Source organism: Vipera ursinii, assembly GCF_947247035.1.
Source record: "Vipera ursinii genome assembly, chromosome: 2".
Lineage (NCBI taxonomy): Eukaryota > Metazoa > Chordata > Lepidosauria > Squamata > Viperidae > Vipera > Vipera ursinii.
The window spans coordinates 56,858,389-56,873,981 of NC_139513.1; the positions used below are offsets into that span (position 1 = coordinate 56,858,389).

Sequence of the window (15,593 nt, forward strand, 5' to 3'; positions counted from 1 at the left end):
GAGAACTCTAACTCAGCATTTCCCAACCTTAGGAACTTGAAGATGCGTGGACTTCAACTCCCAGGAATTCTGGGAGTTGAAGTCCACGCATCTTCAAGTTCCTAAGGTTGGGAAACGCTGCTCTAACTAAAAGTATGTAGGCTTAATTCAGTCTTAAAAAGATAAATTCCAACTCAGAAAAAATCCTGTCTGTACGGATGTGTGTGATGCAGCTCTGTTCATCCTGTATCACAATTGCACCCACTGTAGATATCAGCCTCTTCCAGACATTAAATGTAGACTCCAACCAACAAATATTGTCCACATCTGATGTATAATAATATTTCCAAAGAACAGAAAGTAGCATTCAGAACTTTTTAATGCAAAGATATTTGCATTTCAAAATTAATAAAAATGCCAAGAGTCTGTGTCCCATTCTGTAGAAAAACAAGTTTGTGATTGTTCTATAGAGCATTTAGTATAATAACAGAAAAAGTAGCCATTGGTTAATGTGACAACTTGTGCATGACCATCCAATGATCAATTATAACAAATCTCAATCATAGTTTAATTTTTACCAAACCATACAATAGAACCTATTTTTATATTAGTAGACAAACTCTGTTTACATCATTGTAACAATGCATGGCCCTCAGTAGACTCCCAAGCAAATGTATATGATTATTTTATCAGAGTACTTATTTTTAAACAGCTTTACATATTTTAAAAATCAAATAAAAACTTTTCAGTACATAAAACCAAATAACTTTCATTCTTATGAAATAGAAGGACAATAATCAACTTTTCGAAATGCCTCTTCTTTTAAGATAGTTCATCAGCATAAGATTTTACTTGGGAACTGATTGAAGATGGACCTCAGTATTTCAAATGATACAGTTTATCATCATAATGACAAGTGTTAACAGATGTGGCAAACATACACTTTCAGTGATACTATGTTGATGAGTGCCTTCTAATCTGATAAATATATCTGTAATATGTCATAGTTTAAAGTTTTCAAAATGAAATGAAAAGGGAAAGTCTGTGCAAAAAGTTGCTTTTGTTAATACATTAGCATAGCCAAAGTCAGGTCTAAATCAGGCATGGGCACCAAAGATTACACATAGCTTTTTTCAGTCCATACAATCTCCTAAAACTTCTGAAATTTGGTGAGAAATTACAGAAAAAATTGGTGCAATTTTCTATTTTTAATGAATAAGTAGATATATTAAACCTCCAATAGTGTGTCTATTCTGCTAAATTCTCAGCAACCAACACTGGAAGAAAAGGACTGAAATTCTGGCCTGTATTCAGAAAAGTCATTGCCATCCCTCTGCAATTCTTCATGACCATGCGTGTGTGTTTTGTTTTGTTCTTTAAGTAGCCTTTAACCACAAAAGACTTTGTACCCCTTCTTGATTATCTAGCACTTTCATGGGGTTGGGATGTTCCAGTAGCTTCAGCCACCATGGATAGAGTGGAAATACTGTAGTTGAGTAGCATCTAGATTATCTCAGTAGGTGGTAGCACTTAGGTCAAGAACTACATAGGGTCAAACTTGGTTAATAGTGGAATAGAACCTTCATGAAAATTTCAGAGCAATAAGACTAGAAAGTCACAAATTATGGAAAAAGATAACTATTTCACATTGGTGTCAAGAAAACCTCATGATTGTGTCCACATGCTCACAAGGAGAGTGATTATAGGGCAGGGGTCGGCAACCTGAAAAACAAAAGAGCCACTGGGAACCGGTTCCATCACACATAAAAAAGTGGGAGCCGCAGGTCTCCAAACCGCACCTCCGCCCGAACAACAGCAGGTCTCGACATGGGTGTTCGGGCGGAGCTGAGCGCGCACCTCTGCCCGAACAGCAGTTTGGAGAACTGCTGGTGCCGGTTTAGAAAGCTGCTGCGGGCCGCGGCAGCTTTCTAAACCGGCACCAGCAGGTCTCGAAACCGCACCTCCGCCCGAACACCAGCAGGTCTCCAAACGGGTGTTCGGGCGGAGGTGCGAGAGAGGTGCGTGCGCAGCTCTCCAAACCTTTGGAGTGGTGCGCGCGCACCTCCTCCCATTTGGAGTGGTGCGCGCGCACCTCCTCCCATTCGGAGTGGTGCGCGCGCACCTCCTCCTGTTCGGAGAGGTGCGTGCGCAGCTCTCCAAACCTTTGGAGTGGTGTGCGCGCACCTCCTCCCGTTTAGAGTGGTGCGCGTGCACCTCCTCCCGTTCGGAGAGGTGCGCGCGCACCGGGCGACTGGGAGCCGCATGAGATGGCTCCGGAGCCGCAGGTTGCCGACCCGTGTTATAGGGCATTACTGGAGACCATAATGTTTTCCATTTGAACTTTAGAGTTTGCTAATAGTAGCATAGGTATTGAGAGGCTTAAGTCTATTGCCCTGGTGAGGCAGTGGTTAGAATGCAGTATTGCATGCCAATTCTGCCCACAGTCTGGAATTTGATCCTGACTGACTGAAGATTGACTCAGGCTTCCATCATTCCGAGGTTGGTAAAAATGAAGGACCAAGATTGTTGGGAGCAATATGCTGACATTGTAAACCACTCAGAGAGTGCCAGACCTGTACTGTATATAAAGTCTAAGTGTTATTGCTATTCTCTTATTTAAACCATATTTATATCTTTCTAGCAAAAATATGCAAATATAATCTATCAGCATTTTAAAGGGTTATCTGCAAATTATAACTGAGTGCTGACAAAATTGAAACAAATACAGTAGTGAATTCCAAAATATTGAGAAATATGGCAAATGTTGGGTTTTTTTAAATATACCCCCCCCCGGATTGTGATCATTGGAATTTTATCATTGTTGATTGCAGTTTCCCTGTACTGCTAAATAATGCATATTCTAATTAAGTAGTGTAATTCATATCAGTGGAAGTATCTTTAGAGTACATTAGCAGAACTGGTTTTATAACATTTTCTTCCCATGTTCCCATGTTCACCTTATGTCTGAGGACAACATTTGTAGACAGACGTTTGTGTTGAGGGTGAGCCGTCACTTTTCTTTAATTTTCAGCACACATGTAATTAAAAATTGTGCAATCTTTTTAAAAAATCCATATACCTTTATATGTATCCTTTTACCATACTTTTAAAAAATGGTACTTAAAGTAGCCTTCAACTTTTCCCAGATTGCAGAACCCTATAGCATGTAGTGTTCCTGTAAGTTCAGATAATAAAACACCTGATATTCAACATCCTTCAGTTTCTTCTGCAATGATAACACTTTGCATTAGTGTGTGACACTTTATCACATAAAAAATTTCAGTCAAGCAACAATTGCATTTGAAAAATGGTGACCCATTACTATACTTTAAATCTAATAAAAATAAATATAAATACATAGACATCAGTATGCATATTGCATTTGACTAACAGAATTCAAACATTTGTTTCATTTAGTATGAAGTCTTTCTTGTGTTTCCAGTAATAAAGACTATATTGAAAAATCCAGAATTATTTTCTCTATAGCAAGAAATAGTAAATTTCTGTCTGGTTTCATGTGCAGGGTAAATATAGAGGTTACTAGTAACTGTAAAAGGTCAACCATGTAAGAAATCTGTGTTGATGAGATGTTAGTGTGGCAAAATCTTGAGGTTTGGATGCTGTTCAGTTCTTTGCTAATCATCTCACCTTCTCCAAAAGTAACAGTGATGCTAATGGTAGACTTCAGTATGCCACTGGAGTGTGTAGGACTCAATCTGATGCTGCAGAGTGCCTTTTCTACAAAATGCCTTTGGAATGGCAACATTAGGTCAGGAGTTGATCATCTGGAAGCAATCAATAATAAGATTTAAAGCCAGCAAACCTTCATGGTTGTATAGTGAAACTTCATAATTCAGGTCCCCAATGAGTGCTTTTCTTAATACAATATTATATTGGCAATGAAGAAGTAAATGTTCTTTGAGCTAAGTTTAACTTGACTCCTGGCGACTACACAGTCCATGTTGTTTTCTTGGCCAAGATATGGAAGTGGTTTGCCATTGACTTATTCTGACATGTTTTTTCTGAGCTTCCCAGTCTAGTTACAGCCTTGGGATTGCCAAGGGGTCTCCAATGCAAATTTTAATAAGATCTGACCTAATTGGTTTTGCAAGATAAGTGAAAGTTCGTGGTGTTTCACCAGCTGCTATTGCAATATAAGATCAAGGCAAAATAAAGATCAAGTATCTGGATGAAAAATGAATGGATTGCTTCACAATTTCTGTATCTAAATCAATATAATATTTTTGTAGTCTTTTAAAGAATCTCTGCTTTCATTCCTTCTGACATTGCTTATGTATTAATTCTTCTGAAAATAGTAATTGATTGGTTTTTCTACAATTATTTCTTTTGATATCAGAAAAGTATTGGTGCTGTTTTTGCTAGAAATTAAGGGCAAATGTAACAAACTTATTTAAATATATTCCAAACTTTAGTTGAGGATTATGGCTCAACCAGTCCTTCTACATAAGGGAATATACAGTCATGTAAAAAGGTAAGTATCATTGATTTTTTTAACTTTTTCAATATATTTAAACATAGAGATGCTTGATCTTTATTTCAATAATATTGATAAATAAAGGGGATACAATGTAATAAATATCATGCATTATTTATATTTTGTAGCCGTTTTGGTAATTAAAATAAAAATAACTGGAAATTTCACATATCGAAAAAGTAATTAAATTCCTACATGTCCATTCTTAGTCATCCAGGTCATGGTTGTCCCAAAGGTGCTTTTTCAAAAGGCAACTGGACTTTCTGGTTTTTCTTTGAAGATGTTTCGCTTCTCATCCAAGAAGCTTCTTCAGCTCTGATTGGATGGTGGGGAAATGGAAGGATTTATATTCCTTGCAGACAGCTGGTCATTTGCTTTCTTTTAGAGAGTCGTTGAGGCTACTTGGAGGTTTATCTATGTCCTCAAGGTCACCTGAGTGGTGCAAATGGGTGTGGAGCCTTCTTGGAACTGCTGAAAGGACAGTTATAGCCTGGAGATAGATGATGTCATATCCCTCCCTCTCTATTGAGAGAGGGCTGTTCAGTTTTGACATAGATGGTCTCTTTGACCCCTCTTTCAAACCAGCAGTCCTCTCTGTCCAAAATGTGGATTTCGCTGTCTTCAAAAGATTGTCTTTGTCTTTTTAAATGCAGATGGACTGCTGAATCTTGTCTTGATGGGTTTGTTCTCCTATGTTGCGCCATGCATTTATGAAGTGGTTGTTTTGTTTCCCCAATGTACGTAACTGCACATGTCACACTGCATTGTACTGCTTATGCCACATTGCTTAGTTTGTGTCTGGGTGTTTTATCCTTGGAGTGGACAAGCTTCTGCCTTAGTGTATTTTTAAAGTGTGCACATATGTTGTATTGGCTGAGGATCCTCCTAAGCTTTTCAGATATTCCTGTAACATATGGATTGACAGTAAACAATACACTTTGCTTTGTTTATTGTTCCCTTCTGTTATGGAGGAGCTCCTGCTGGGTCTGTTTTGGGAGCCTTCATCAAATCTTCAACAAAGAGGCCATCTATGTCATTCCTACATTTATTGGTATGCCAAATAGTTAAAATTAGAACTGGGTGAACCAGATTGGGTGCAGATTATTATAACATCATTAGAGAGAATCTGGGATGAACCTGTCCTATTGAAACCTCAGACATTTTATCTTTATTGCTAATGTGTGCAGTATTCCCAGACCTAGCCTGAAATTGCTCTCTGAGGCTTTCAGAAAGAAGGTTATAGATGTATGTCTTGCCATGACTGAGGTCAAAGTGCATGACTCTACCATTAGAAAGAAGTTGCACAAATTAGACCTTGAGGTTGTTTCTGCGAAAGGGGGCAATGCCAGCTATTAGAGCCAAGGGTGTGCTTATTTTTTCCACAGAAGGAAATGGTATATCTGTTATTGTTTGTGGAATAAACGATTGCAGAGTCATTTTTTCTTAGGTTTTTTGTTTAGTTACATGAATTATTGCTTTATATATTATTTGAATACAAATAAAATATTGATCTATCCACATTTTTTTAAAAAAACACAAACCTTTTCGCATGATCCACATTTGTTTATTGGTTTTCTATATTTTTTTTCTTTTTTTCTACTGCTAGCTAGAATATACCAAGTAGCCCTTTTCTGTTTATAAACCTACAGATAATAGGGTTGCATTAAAGTCTAGATATATCATGTTTGGACATTGTTCTCAAATGTATGCCTTTGAAGAACCCCCAGAAGCTACAGCTGGTATAACGGCATAAGCTATAATGGGTGCCTCTTGATGTCACCACAGCTATGGAAACTGTATTGATTGCCATTTGGTGTCTGAGGGTAATTCAAGTGCTGGTTGTTAGTTATAAAGTCCTGAATAGAATAGGGCCTAGGTATCTGAGAGACTGCTTGACTTTGACTGCTTCTGCCTGCCCAATATGATCCAGAAGAGTGGGTGTGCTCCAGATCCCCTCTATTAAACATTTCCATCTTGTGGGACGGAGGAAGTGTACCTTCTTTGTTGCAGCCACCACCTTCTGGAACAGCATCCCCTGCAATAAGAATGATACCCTCTCTCATGGGGTTCCAGAAAGCCTTGAAAACCTGGGTTTGGTCCCAGGTCTGGGGCTGTTGTTTATTGTTTGTTCAATGGCCCCTGTTTTGTGTTGCTGTTTTTGCTGTCTATTAGATTTCTTTACTCAAGGCTACTTCTAGGATTCCTCATTTCTCATGCTAGTAAAGTTATGCTTAAAATCCTACAAGCTAGACTCCAGCAGTATGTGGATTGAGAACTACCAGAAGTACAGGCAGGATTTTGAAGAGGCAGAAGAACTAGAGATCAAATTGCCAACGTACGCTGGATCATGGAGAAAGCTAGAGAGTTCTAGAAAAACATCTACTTCTGCTTCATTGACTATGCTAAAGCCTTTGATTGTGTGGATCATAACAAACTGTGGCAAGTTCTTAAAGAGATGGGCGTACCAGGCCATCTTATTTGTCTCTTGAGAAACCTATATGTGGTCCAAGAAGCAACAGTGAGAACTGGACACGGAAGCACTGATTGGTTCAAAATTGGGAAAGGAGTCCGGCAAGGCTGTATACTGTCACCCTGCCTATTTAACTTATATGCAGAGCACATCATGAGAAAGGCAGGGCTAGAGGAATCAAAAGTTGGAATTAATTTTGCCGGGAGAAATATCAACAACCTAAGATATGCAGATGATACCACTGTAATGGCAGAAAGTGAAGAAGAACTAAAGAGCCTCTTGTTGCGGGTGAAGAAGGAGAGTGCAAAAGTTGGGTTGAAACTTAACATTAAGAAAACCAAGATCATGGCATCTGGTGCTCTCAATTCCTGGCAAATAGATGGGGAAGAAATAGAGATAGTGACAGATTTTATTTTCCTGGGCTCCAAGATCACTGCAGATGGGGACTGTAGCCAAGAAATTAAAAGACGCTTGCTCCTCAGGAGGAAAGCCATGGCAAATCTAGACAGCACACTAAAAAGCAGAGATATCACCCTGTCAACAAAAGTGCTTATAGTCAAGGCTATGGTCTTCCCAGTTGCAATGTATGGCAGTGAAAGTTGGACCATAAAAAAGGCTGAACGCCAAAGAATTGAGGCCTTTGAACTATGGTGCTGGAGAAGACTCCTGCGAGTCCCTTGGACTGCCAGGTGATCAAACCGGTCAGTCCTAGAGGAGATCAACCCTGACTGCTCTTTAGAAGGCCAGATCCTGAAGCTAAAACTCAAATACTTTGGCCACCTAATTAGAAGGAAGGACTCACTGGAGAAGAGCCTAATGCTGGGAAAGATTGAGGGCAAGAGAAGAAGGGGACGACAGAGAACGAGGTGGCTGGATGGAGTCACTGAAGTAGTAGGCATGAGCTTAAATGGACTCCAGAAGATGGTAGAGGACAGGAAGGCCTGGAGGAACGTTGTCCATAGGGTTGCGATGGGTCGGACACGACTTTGCAGCTAACAACAACAACAACTTCTAGGATTCATATGGCAGTGAAAGTTGGACCATAAAAAAGGCTGAACGCCAAAGAATTGAGGCCTTTGAAGTATGATGCTGGAGAAGAGTGCTTTTTTAAAGTTTTTTTCTAGTTTTTTACTCTGCCTAGAATCCATTGGAGTTGTGTGAACAATAAATTTAAACAAACAAACAAATGAATAAAATCTTATCAGACTTTATAGACAAAGGGAGAGGGGTTATGAGCACAGTGGTCTTCAGTGGTGCATTTGAGCACCATGTTACCTATTTCAGATTTTGCTTTAATAACCCACAACAAAAATGCTAAATGTACTTTATACAAAATGGTCCAGAAATGAAATGAATTAAAATAAATTGCAAAGCCTTGTCTTTAGATTGAGAGTCCACTGTGAACTCAGAAAATATCCCTGCATCATTAGGCAGATGCTGAAGCAAACCATCCCTGGCTGGTTGCCTTTTGAAATAACTAAAAAATGTAGAGACACATAATAGGTGGAGATCAACTTTTTTCCACTAGAAAAGCTTTTTGGATCACCTCTACTGCTTTTTGTATGTGAGAAAGGATTTTTATTTCATTTTGCTGAACTGAAAAGCTTATCAAAACTGCTTTTCCCTCTTATAATTGTCATCAAGTCTAGCAGCAAGTGCAACATAGATATTGGGACTATGATTTTCAAGAGGGTAGGTGCTGCAATAGAAAAGGGCTTTGGTATCTTATTATTATTCTTGTCACAGTAACAAATAATTTGCATTTTACATTGTATAATTTGAGAAATGGGAGAGTGATCAATCCTGCACTAGTAGTAAATATTGAATACTTTGTAGACCTGTGCTTCTCACCTATAGCAACTTTAAGATGTGTGGATATCAAGTCCCAGAATTCCCCAGCCAGTATGCTAAGAAGATTTAGTCTAGATAAGGGGTGTCAAACTGCCAGCCTGTGGGCCGGATGCGTCATGGCGAAACTGTGCCCACCCCATTGTTGGCAATGGAAAAAAAGTCGCAATACGTCATGACACATCACGTGACGTTGCGAGTTTGACACCCCTAGTCTAGATTTACTGTAATCCTTTTAGAAAAGAGGAGAATCTTACAAAAATTCTTACACTATTGCTTAAAAGACCTAGAAACAAAACTGGGTATTGCTGACTTAACCTTTACAATTTTAAAGGTGAATAGTGTATATTGCTATAAAGTTAAATGTTAGTAGTGTATAATATTATGAAGTTAAAGGTTAATAGTGTATAAATTATAAAGTTAAGTTCTGAATCCTGCTTTTGAATCTAGTTCTTTCTACTTTGCACGGCTTTGGGGCATAATATGGTAACACCAACTGCCCTGGCATGCATTCAGAAATACAAACAAAGGCAATTTGTGCTGACTTTGGGGAAGATTAATTGATAGAAGAATGCTGTTTTTTCAGTGCCTTCATTTATCATACTAGCAAGATTCTTTTTTCTCTCTTCACCTTTAACATTGCTTAGAAATATACTACACTTCAACTTTTTAAGCTTTCATATTTTCTTTTTTCGCTTCCTTTTGAACTAAATAGGCTCTGGTTGCCTGCACAATGCTGATGAAACACGCATTTCTCAAAGTTCTTTCCCTTTGCCTCCCTGGAAAAGCCACTTGCTTTTCTCTCCTTTGCTTCAAGGAAGAATGAAATTCACATTTCAGCAAGTTCATCTTACATCAATGGGTAGTTTTATTTCCCATTGGAGACTCTGCCTGCCAACTCCCATTTTTCATAGTTCCTTTGTAGCATTTATGCTACCCAACTAAGGGAAAAAATCAGCAGATCCAGTTCTGCTGGCATGGTACTCTCACAGGATTTGCTGCCACGCAACACCCTTGCAGGGCTTGCTAAAATGCTTTTTGCAACACTAGTGTGGCAGAAAACCAGAAGGCTTCTGAAACTTCTCAGTTAATAGTTAACAAGTTAAAAGCCAATTTCTCCTACAATTGCTGCATAAATATTGCTGATATTTACAAGCACATGTGAACAGAAAAAGTGGATACTATATGGGGATACTAGAAATTTACTTGCTTCTCTTTTTTAGAAGAGGGAAGGACTTTTAATTCATGATACACGGTAACCTCCAAAAGCAGTATAATCAGTATTTCACCATTTGAAACCACAAAAGTGAGCATTGATTGGTTCACCAATTATTTGTGATCAGCAGTTGGGTAGTTTGAATATCAGAACATAGGCGAAAGAAAATCTCTATACGCTGCAGCCCACAAGCATACAGTCATCAGCCTGAAAACAGCATAGATTTGCAGGTGGTGAAGATGACATGCAAGTGCATGTTGGATTTTAAATTACATTGGATGTTAGAAATGGAAAGACCAAGGGTATGGCAGAGCTCAAAAGCCTGCAAAGGCTTCATGACAGGTGTCTGGAACAAAACCTCCTTTTCCCTTTCGCCCTTTTGGAATTGTTAGGCATAATGGCACAATATATGACAATATATTTCTTTTTTGGGGTAGTATGATTGTAAAAGATATGTCTTCAAACTTGTCTTTTGGATCTGAAAATTTCCATAGTTAATACTAATAATCTAAAGGCTTATTTCATTCTCTCCCTTTTCTTTTGCAATTACAGTTTCATGAAAGGCTGCTGGCAAATGAAGCAAATGAGAACATTTAAAAGTGGGAAATACTGTCTTCTTTTTGTGGTAGCTAATTGAATTTATGTTGTTTTATTATCCAGTACTATTTGCATTTAAAAATAAATCCTATTAAAGTTCATCCATATATATGCAAATGTATTCAAAAAGTGATGAGATATGCTGGTCCTCTTTTCACATTTACCTGTGTCTTGCACTTTTACTTTGATGTTTATCCTAACATTTTGGCTCAAGTAGCCATAACAACAAAGCCAGATGCTTGTGAGTCTGTTAAGAACCAGAATTGCTTTTATTAAGAGTGCAGGGTACATGAGCCTATTTGTTTTTGTACCTCTTCTCCAGATTAAGCAGTACACTGTAACTGCTTCCTTCACTGATTAGATTAGTTACATCCAGCATGTGCAAATTGCTTGCAAAGCTACTTTCTGGTCAGCTAATTCAGTCAGGGAGGTAGGAAAACTGCCTTTTGATATTTGTACCTCAGAGACAGATTGCAGTCTGAATTACTTAAGTCCAGTTCTTGCTAAAACAGTACCTGCCTTCTGGATATGCATTTCCCCTGAGATTCTGACCTTATTTAAACAAGCTGCCCTTGGGTTAGAATGAGTAATGTACTTTCATGTGTGTGTATGTATATATGTATTTTAAGGTTGGCATTGTTTCTCTAGACTCTTCTTTTTTCAACTTGTTATCTTCGGGCTTTCATGCTTTGTGCTTTATTTTGTGAGCTAGGAATCATGATTGATTGGGGCAGCCTACATACATTTCATGAATAAGTAAAAAATTAATACAGAGATGGATACTGAAATTGAGGAAATATTGTATTGTTGAATAACTTAGCAAATGGAAATCAACCCACCATATTATTTGTAAGTTGCCTAGGTTTATGTTGCATTAAGCTGGGTGGCTATATAATTTTTTTATACATAAATAGAGCTCTTGCAAATATTTTCAATATTGAGAAACAAATATTCTCAATACTGAGAATAATGATTTATATTGGTTATAAAGCAGAGGATATGTTCTATTTATAAAACATAATCTCACATTAATTTAAACTATTTAGCCATATTTCAAATTGTTGTGTCTCAGGAAATTGCTAATAACACAGTATTAAACTCTGGAAATACTTGCATCTGTATCTCCTCTACATTTGTTTGCAGGTAGTCCTTAACTTATGGCCATAATTGGGACTGGAAATTCATTGCTGAGTCAGGCAATTGTTAAGTGAATCACACCCAGTTATATTACTTTTTTGCTGTGGTCATTAAGAAAATTACCATGGTCATTAAATAATCACACAGTTGAAAAGCGAATCTGGCTTCCCCTGTTGATTTTGCTTGTTGGAGGCAGATTGGGAACGTTGCCAATGGCAAGCACATGATCTTGGGACTACAGCTGTCATAAATACATGTCAGTTGCTAATTTTGATCACATGACCACGGGTTGTAAGGGCGTGGACCCAGTCATAAGTCACTTTTTTCAGTACTATTATCATTTGGAATGGTCACTAAATGAATGGTTATAAGTTGAGGACTATTTACACATGATCTTGTTGGCTAATCCAACACTGAGCAGAATCATTTGTTGAGATGTGCGGCTATAGAAATCAAATAAATAAAATAGGTAATTCACATCATTTTTACCCGTTTAAGATTTTTTCCAGGCCACAAAGCAATCTATAATATTTCATTTCTATAGAAAACACATAAAAAGTATTTGACAAGTTTTATAAACAATATATCAGACCAACTGCTAAGTATGAATATACTTAACACTGTAGTTTTCTTCTTTTATTATAGTTATACTGACATTTCTTATCAGTAAACTTCAGTAAATTTTGTGTTCACTTCATTTCTGCTTGCATTTTTGTAGTTCGTTTGTCAAGGTTTTTTTTCCCTGTAAATGCTCAACAGAGACTTCTATTTTTTTTAAAGGGGAATGAATGCAAGCAGACCCACAAACTGTATAAACAGTCCTAGAGTAATAAGCCACCATGCCAAAAGAGGAATGGAGGAAGACACAACATGGTAAGACAATATTTCAGATTTTAATTTTTAATTAGCATTAAAATAAAGGGAAGAATGATAAAAATGAAGTGCAACTGTAAATTAGATTAGAAACAGGCAGTTTTTATTTAGGTGTTAAAATTACAGTATGTAAAGATTTTGACTGATCAAAGGTGTGATGAGCAATGGAATTCAGTTTTTATGGTTCCACATGAAGACAACGATAGGGTGTGCAAGATTACAAATTGAAATGTAAAGAGAGCTAAATAGTACAGAACGTGAATTACTGAATGAAACTAGGAAAAGAAAAATACATATTTATGAAATGAAGAGGAAGTCAAGAATTTGTCCTCAAATTATTGCCAAATAGTAATTTAAAATGTTAAATCACTTTCTTCTAAACGTAAGTTCATATTCATATACCAGGGAAAAACACCTATTAGTCAAGTATACATAAATAGAAATTCATACAGGTATTCCTCAATTTACAACCATTTGGTTGGCAACTGTTCAAAGTTACAATGGCACAATGTTACAATGGTACTTAACAACTGTTGTAGCATCTCCACGGTGACATGATGAAAGTTCAGACACTTGGCAACCAGCATATATTTACAACAATTGCAGCATCCAGAGGTCACGTGATCATCATTTGTGACCTTTCCTGCCAGCTTCCAACAAGCAAAGATAGAGAGGGAAGCCAGATTCGCTTAGACCAGTGGTCCCCAACCTTTGAGGCACCAGGGACTAGTTCCATGGAGAGAGATTTTTCCACTAATTGGGGGGGGGGATGTGGTTTTGTGTGCTTCCTGCATCCCACAGATGGGGTTTTGCTTGTTATTGCGGACCTGTTTCTGGCATGCGGCAGCCCAGTGGCGGTCCACGGCCCGGGGGTTGGGGACCCCTGGCTTACACCACATGATTAACTTCACTGCAGTGATTTGCTTAACAACTGTAGCAAAAAAGGTCATAAAATCAGGCACAACTCAATCATCTTGCTTACCAACATAGGTTTTGGTCCCAGTTGTGATTATAAGTCACAGTCTACCTGTAATAAAGTAGATACACAGTAATTTTGATTTAATAAATTACGGAAAAGGATCTTTTTAATGATGAAATTAACTATTATTACCAATAATTTTTCCAGATATTTTGTATAGATATAATGAGTTAGTTTTAATTTTGGCTGTGCATCAGATAATTATGGTTAGATCTTTTATTAAACCAAAATATGATTCATCTTAATTTGATTCTTATCCACTGGAGGTATCACACATTTATGTGTTAGGGTTTAATTTGATGGATATATGGTGACTGTTAAATTGCAGAATCATAGGATTGTAGAGTTAGAAGGTAAATTATCTAATTTAACTCTTGACTCTATACAGGATCTGGACCTCATTCATGCAGGAATTACTACAGCTTTTGCTTATTGGCTATGTAGTACATTCTGCTGCCAGCACCCATCTTCCAGGAGGAAGGAAAAGCTTTGCCCTGGCTCTTCCTTTAACATTGAATTTCATAAGAGATGAAGCTCTTGTACCCAAGCAGCTTACTTCTTGCAAATAAACTAGGAATGATAGTGTTGATAGTGATGACAATGATAAATAAGGAAAGCTAAACTCACTTCCTGACCCTAGGAGCTTTGTGTGGTCAGAAAATAATAGGCCTGTCTCTGTTGACAAGTTGAAACCAGCACAATTATTATTTAAGAATTAACTTTATTAAAAATTGTAAAAGTAAATCTTCTGTTTTGAGGTAGTCTTTACAACTGAGTGGAAGAAATCAATAAGCACCAATAAGATCAGAAATGACATATCACACATCAGTCTCTCATAGAATGCTACAGAGACATTGGATCCAGATCCAGATGAGCAATACAGTATCTGAAGTTCAGATAGATTAGATGGAACAAAACATTGTACGATGAAAAAACTTGAAATAAAAAAGAGGGGTAAATTCCTTGAAATAATTAATAGACGCATTCAAAATAGGAGACTCCACAAAGCAGAGTAAAATATCTTAAAGGAATCTGATTGAAAATGTCACTTTCTTCAGTAGGTGGTCCTGACTAATGTTGGACTCCCAAGTACAACCTTTAAAGATTTAGGAGGACATCTGCTTAGTACCTATTGGCTTCTGAACCAAGGTTCAGCACTTATCTTACTGTTAGTGCAAAGACAAATAGTTTTGCTCTTTTTATGAAGTTTATTCTTCATCTGGAGTTTCTGCTTCCCATGTGCTCCAGTAAAACAGGTCTCTTCTCTGATCTCTGAAAGTGTTCTTGGTTTGGATTTGGCACTTACCCTGACCTCCAGTCTCTGAGAAGGTTGCCTATCCGGTGTGCCATCTAACAGTTGAATTCATTTAGTCCAGGGTGGGCCATTAATTTTGCCAAGGGCTACATGAGAAACTGGAACTGTTAAATCTTTCTTTCTGAATATCTTTATTTGATTTCAGCATTGCCTCAACATCCATGGCATGTTGTTTATTTTAAAGCTGAGTAATTCATGGTTTGTGCAAATCAATGATTGAGGTTTTAACTTTGCCTTTTTCTAATTTAAAGCATAAAGTGTCTGCTTCAGCTCCAAGCTGCCCTGATTCACACAATTCATGAAGGTTTTTATTCACATTAATTGATTCATTCCAAAATTCTGTAAATCATGAAAAAGAGCTTTTAAAGTGATAAAACACCTTCTGTTTTACTTTTGCTTGTGATTCAGCTCCGTTATCTTTTAGTTCCCTTAGGAAGCTTCCTACAGAAGAAGAAAGGAATGCCTTATTGTCTGCCTTCTCAACTTTTGTCCAATAATTTATCACTCTAAAGCACTATAAATTAAAGATAAAATCACTTTTTCTGCTTGCCAATAATAGAGCTGTGACAAAAAGAAGAAATCCCTGTAATTAACAAAAAATGTCATTGTAAATTCAACTAATCCCTTTCCCAACTGGAAGTTCTTTTTTAAATAAACAGTATGACTAACGTGATTATTTATTAA

At 37.4% G+C, this 15,593-nt stretch overlaps 1 protein-coding gene across 3 annotated transcripts in view; it reads left to right on the top strand.

The window, feature by feature from the left end:
* Window positions 1–15,593, top strand: part of ARHGEF3 (Rho guanine nucleotide exchange factor 3) — a 145,010-nt gene that overhangs the window by 2,268 nt on the left and 127,149 nt on the right. For 2 of the 3 annotated variants that reach the window (XM_083352927.1, XM_083352926.1), the window contains exon 2: window positions 12,523–12,615. In XM_083352927.1, the coding sequence (XP_083209053.1) occupies window positions 12,527–12,615 (89 nt within the window). In that variant the 5' untranslated portion in view covers window positions 12,523–12,526. Of the gene's footprint in view, window positions 1–10,560; window positions 10,634–12,522; window positions 12,616–15,593 lie in introns of all 3 variants that reach the window. The other variant, XM_083352928.1, reaches the window with a different exon arrangement.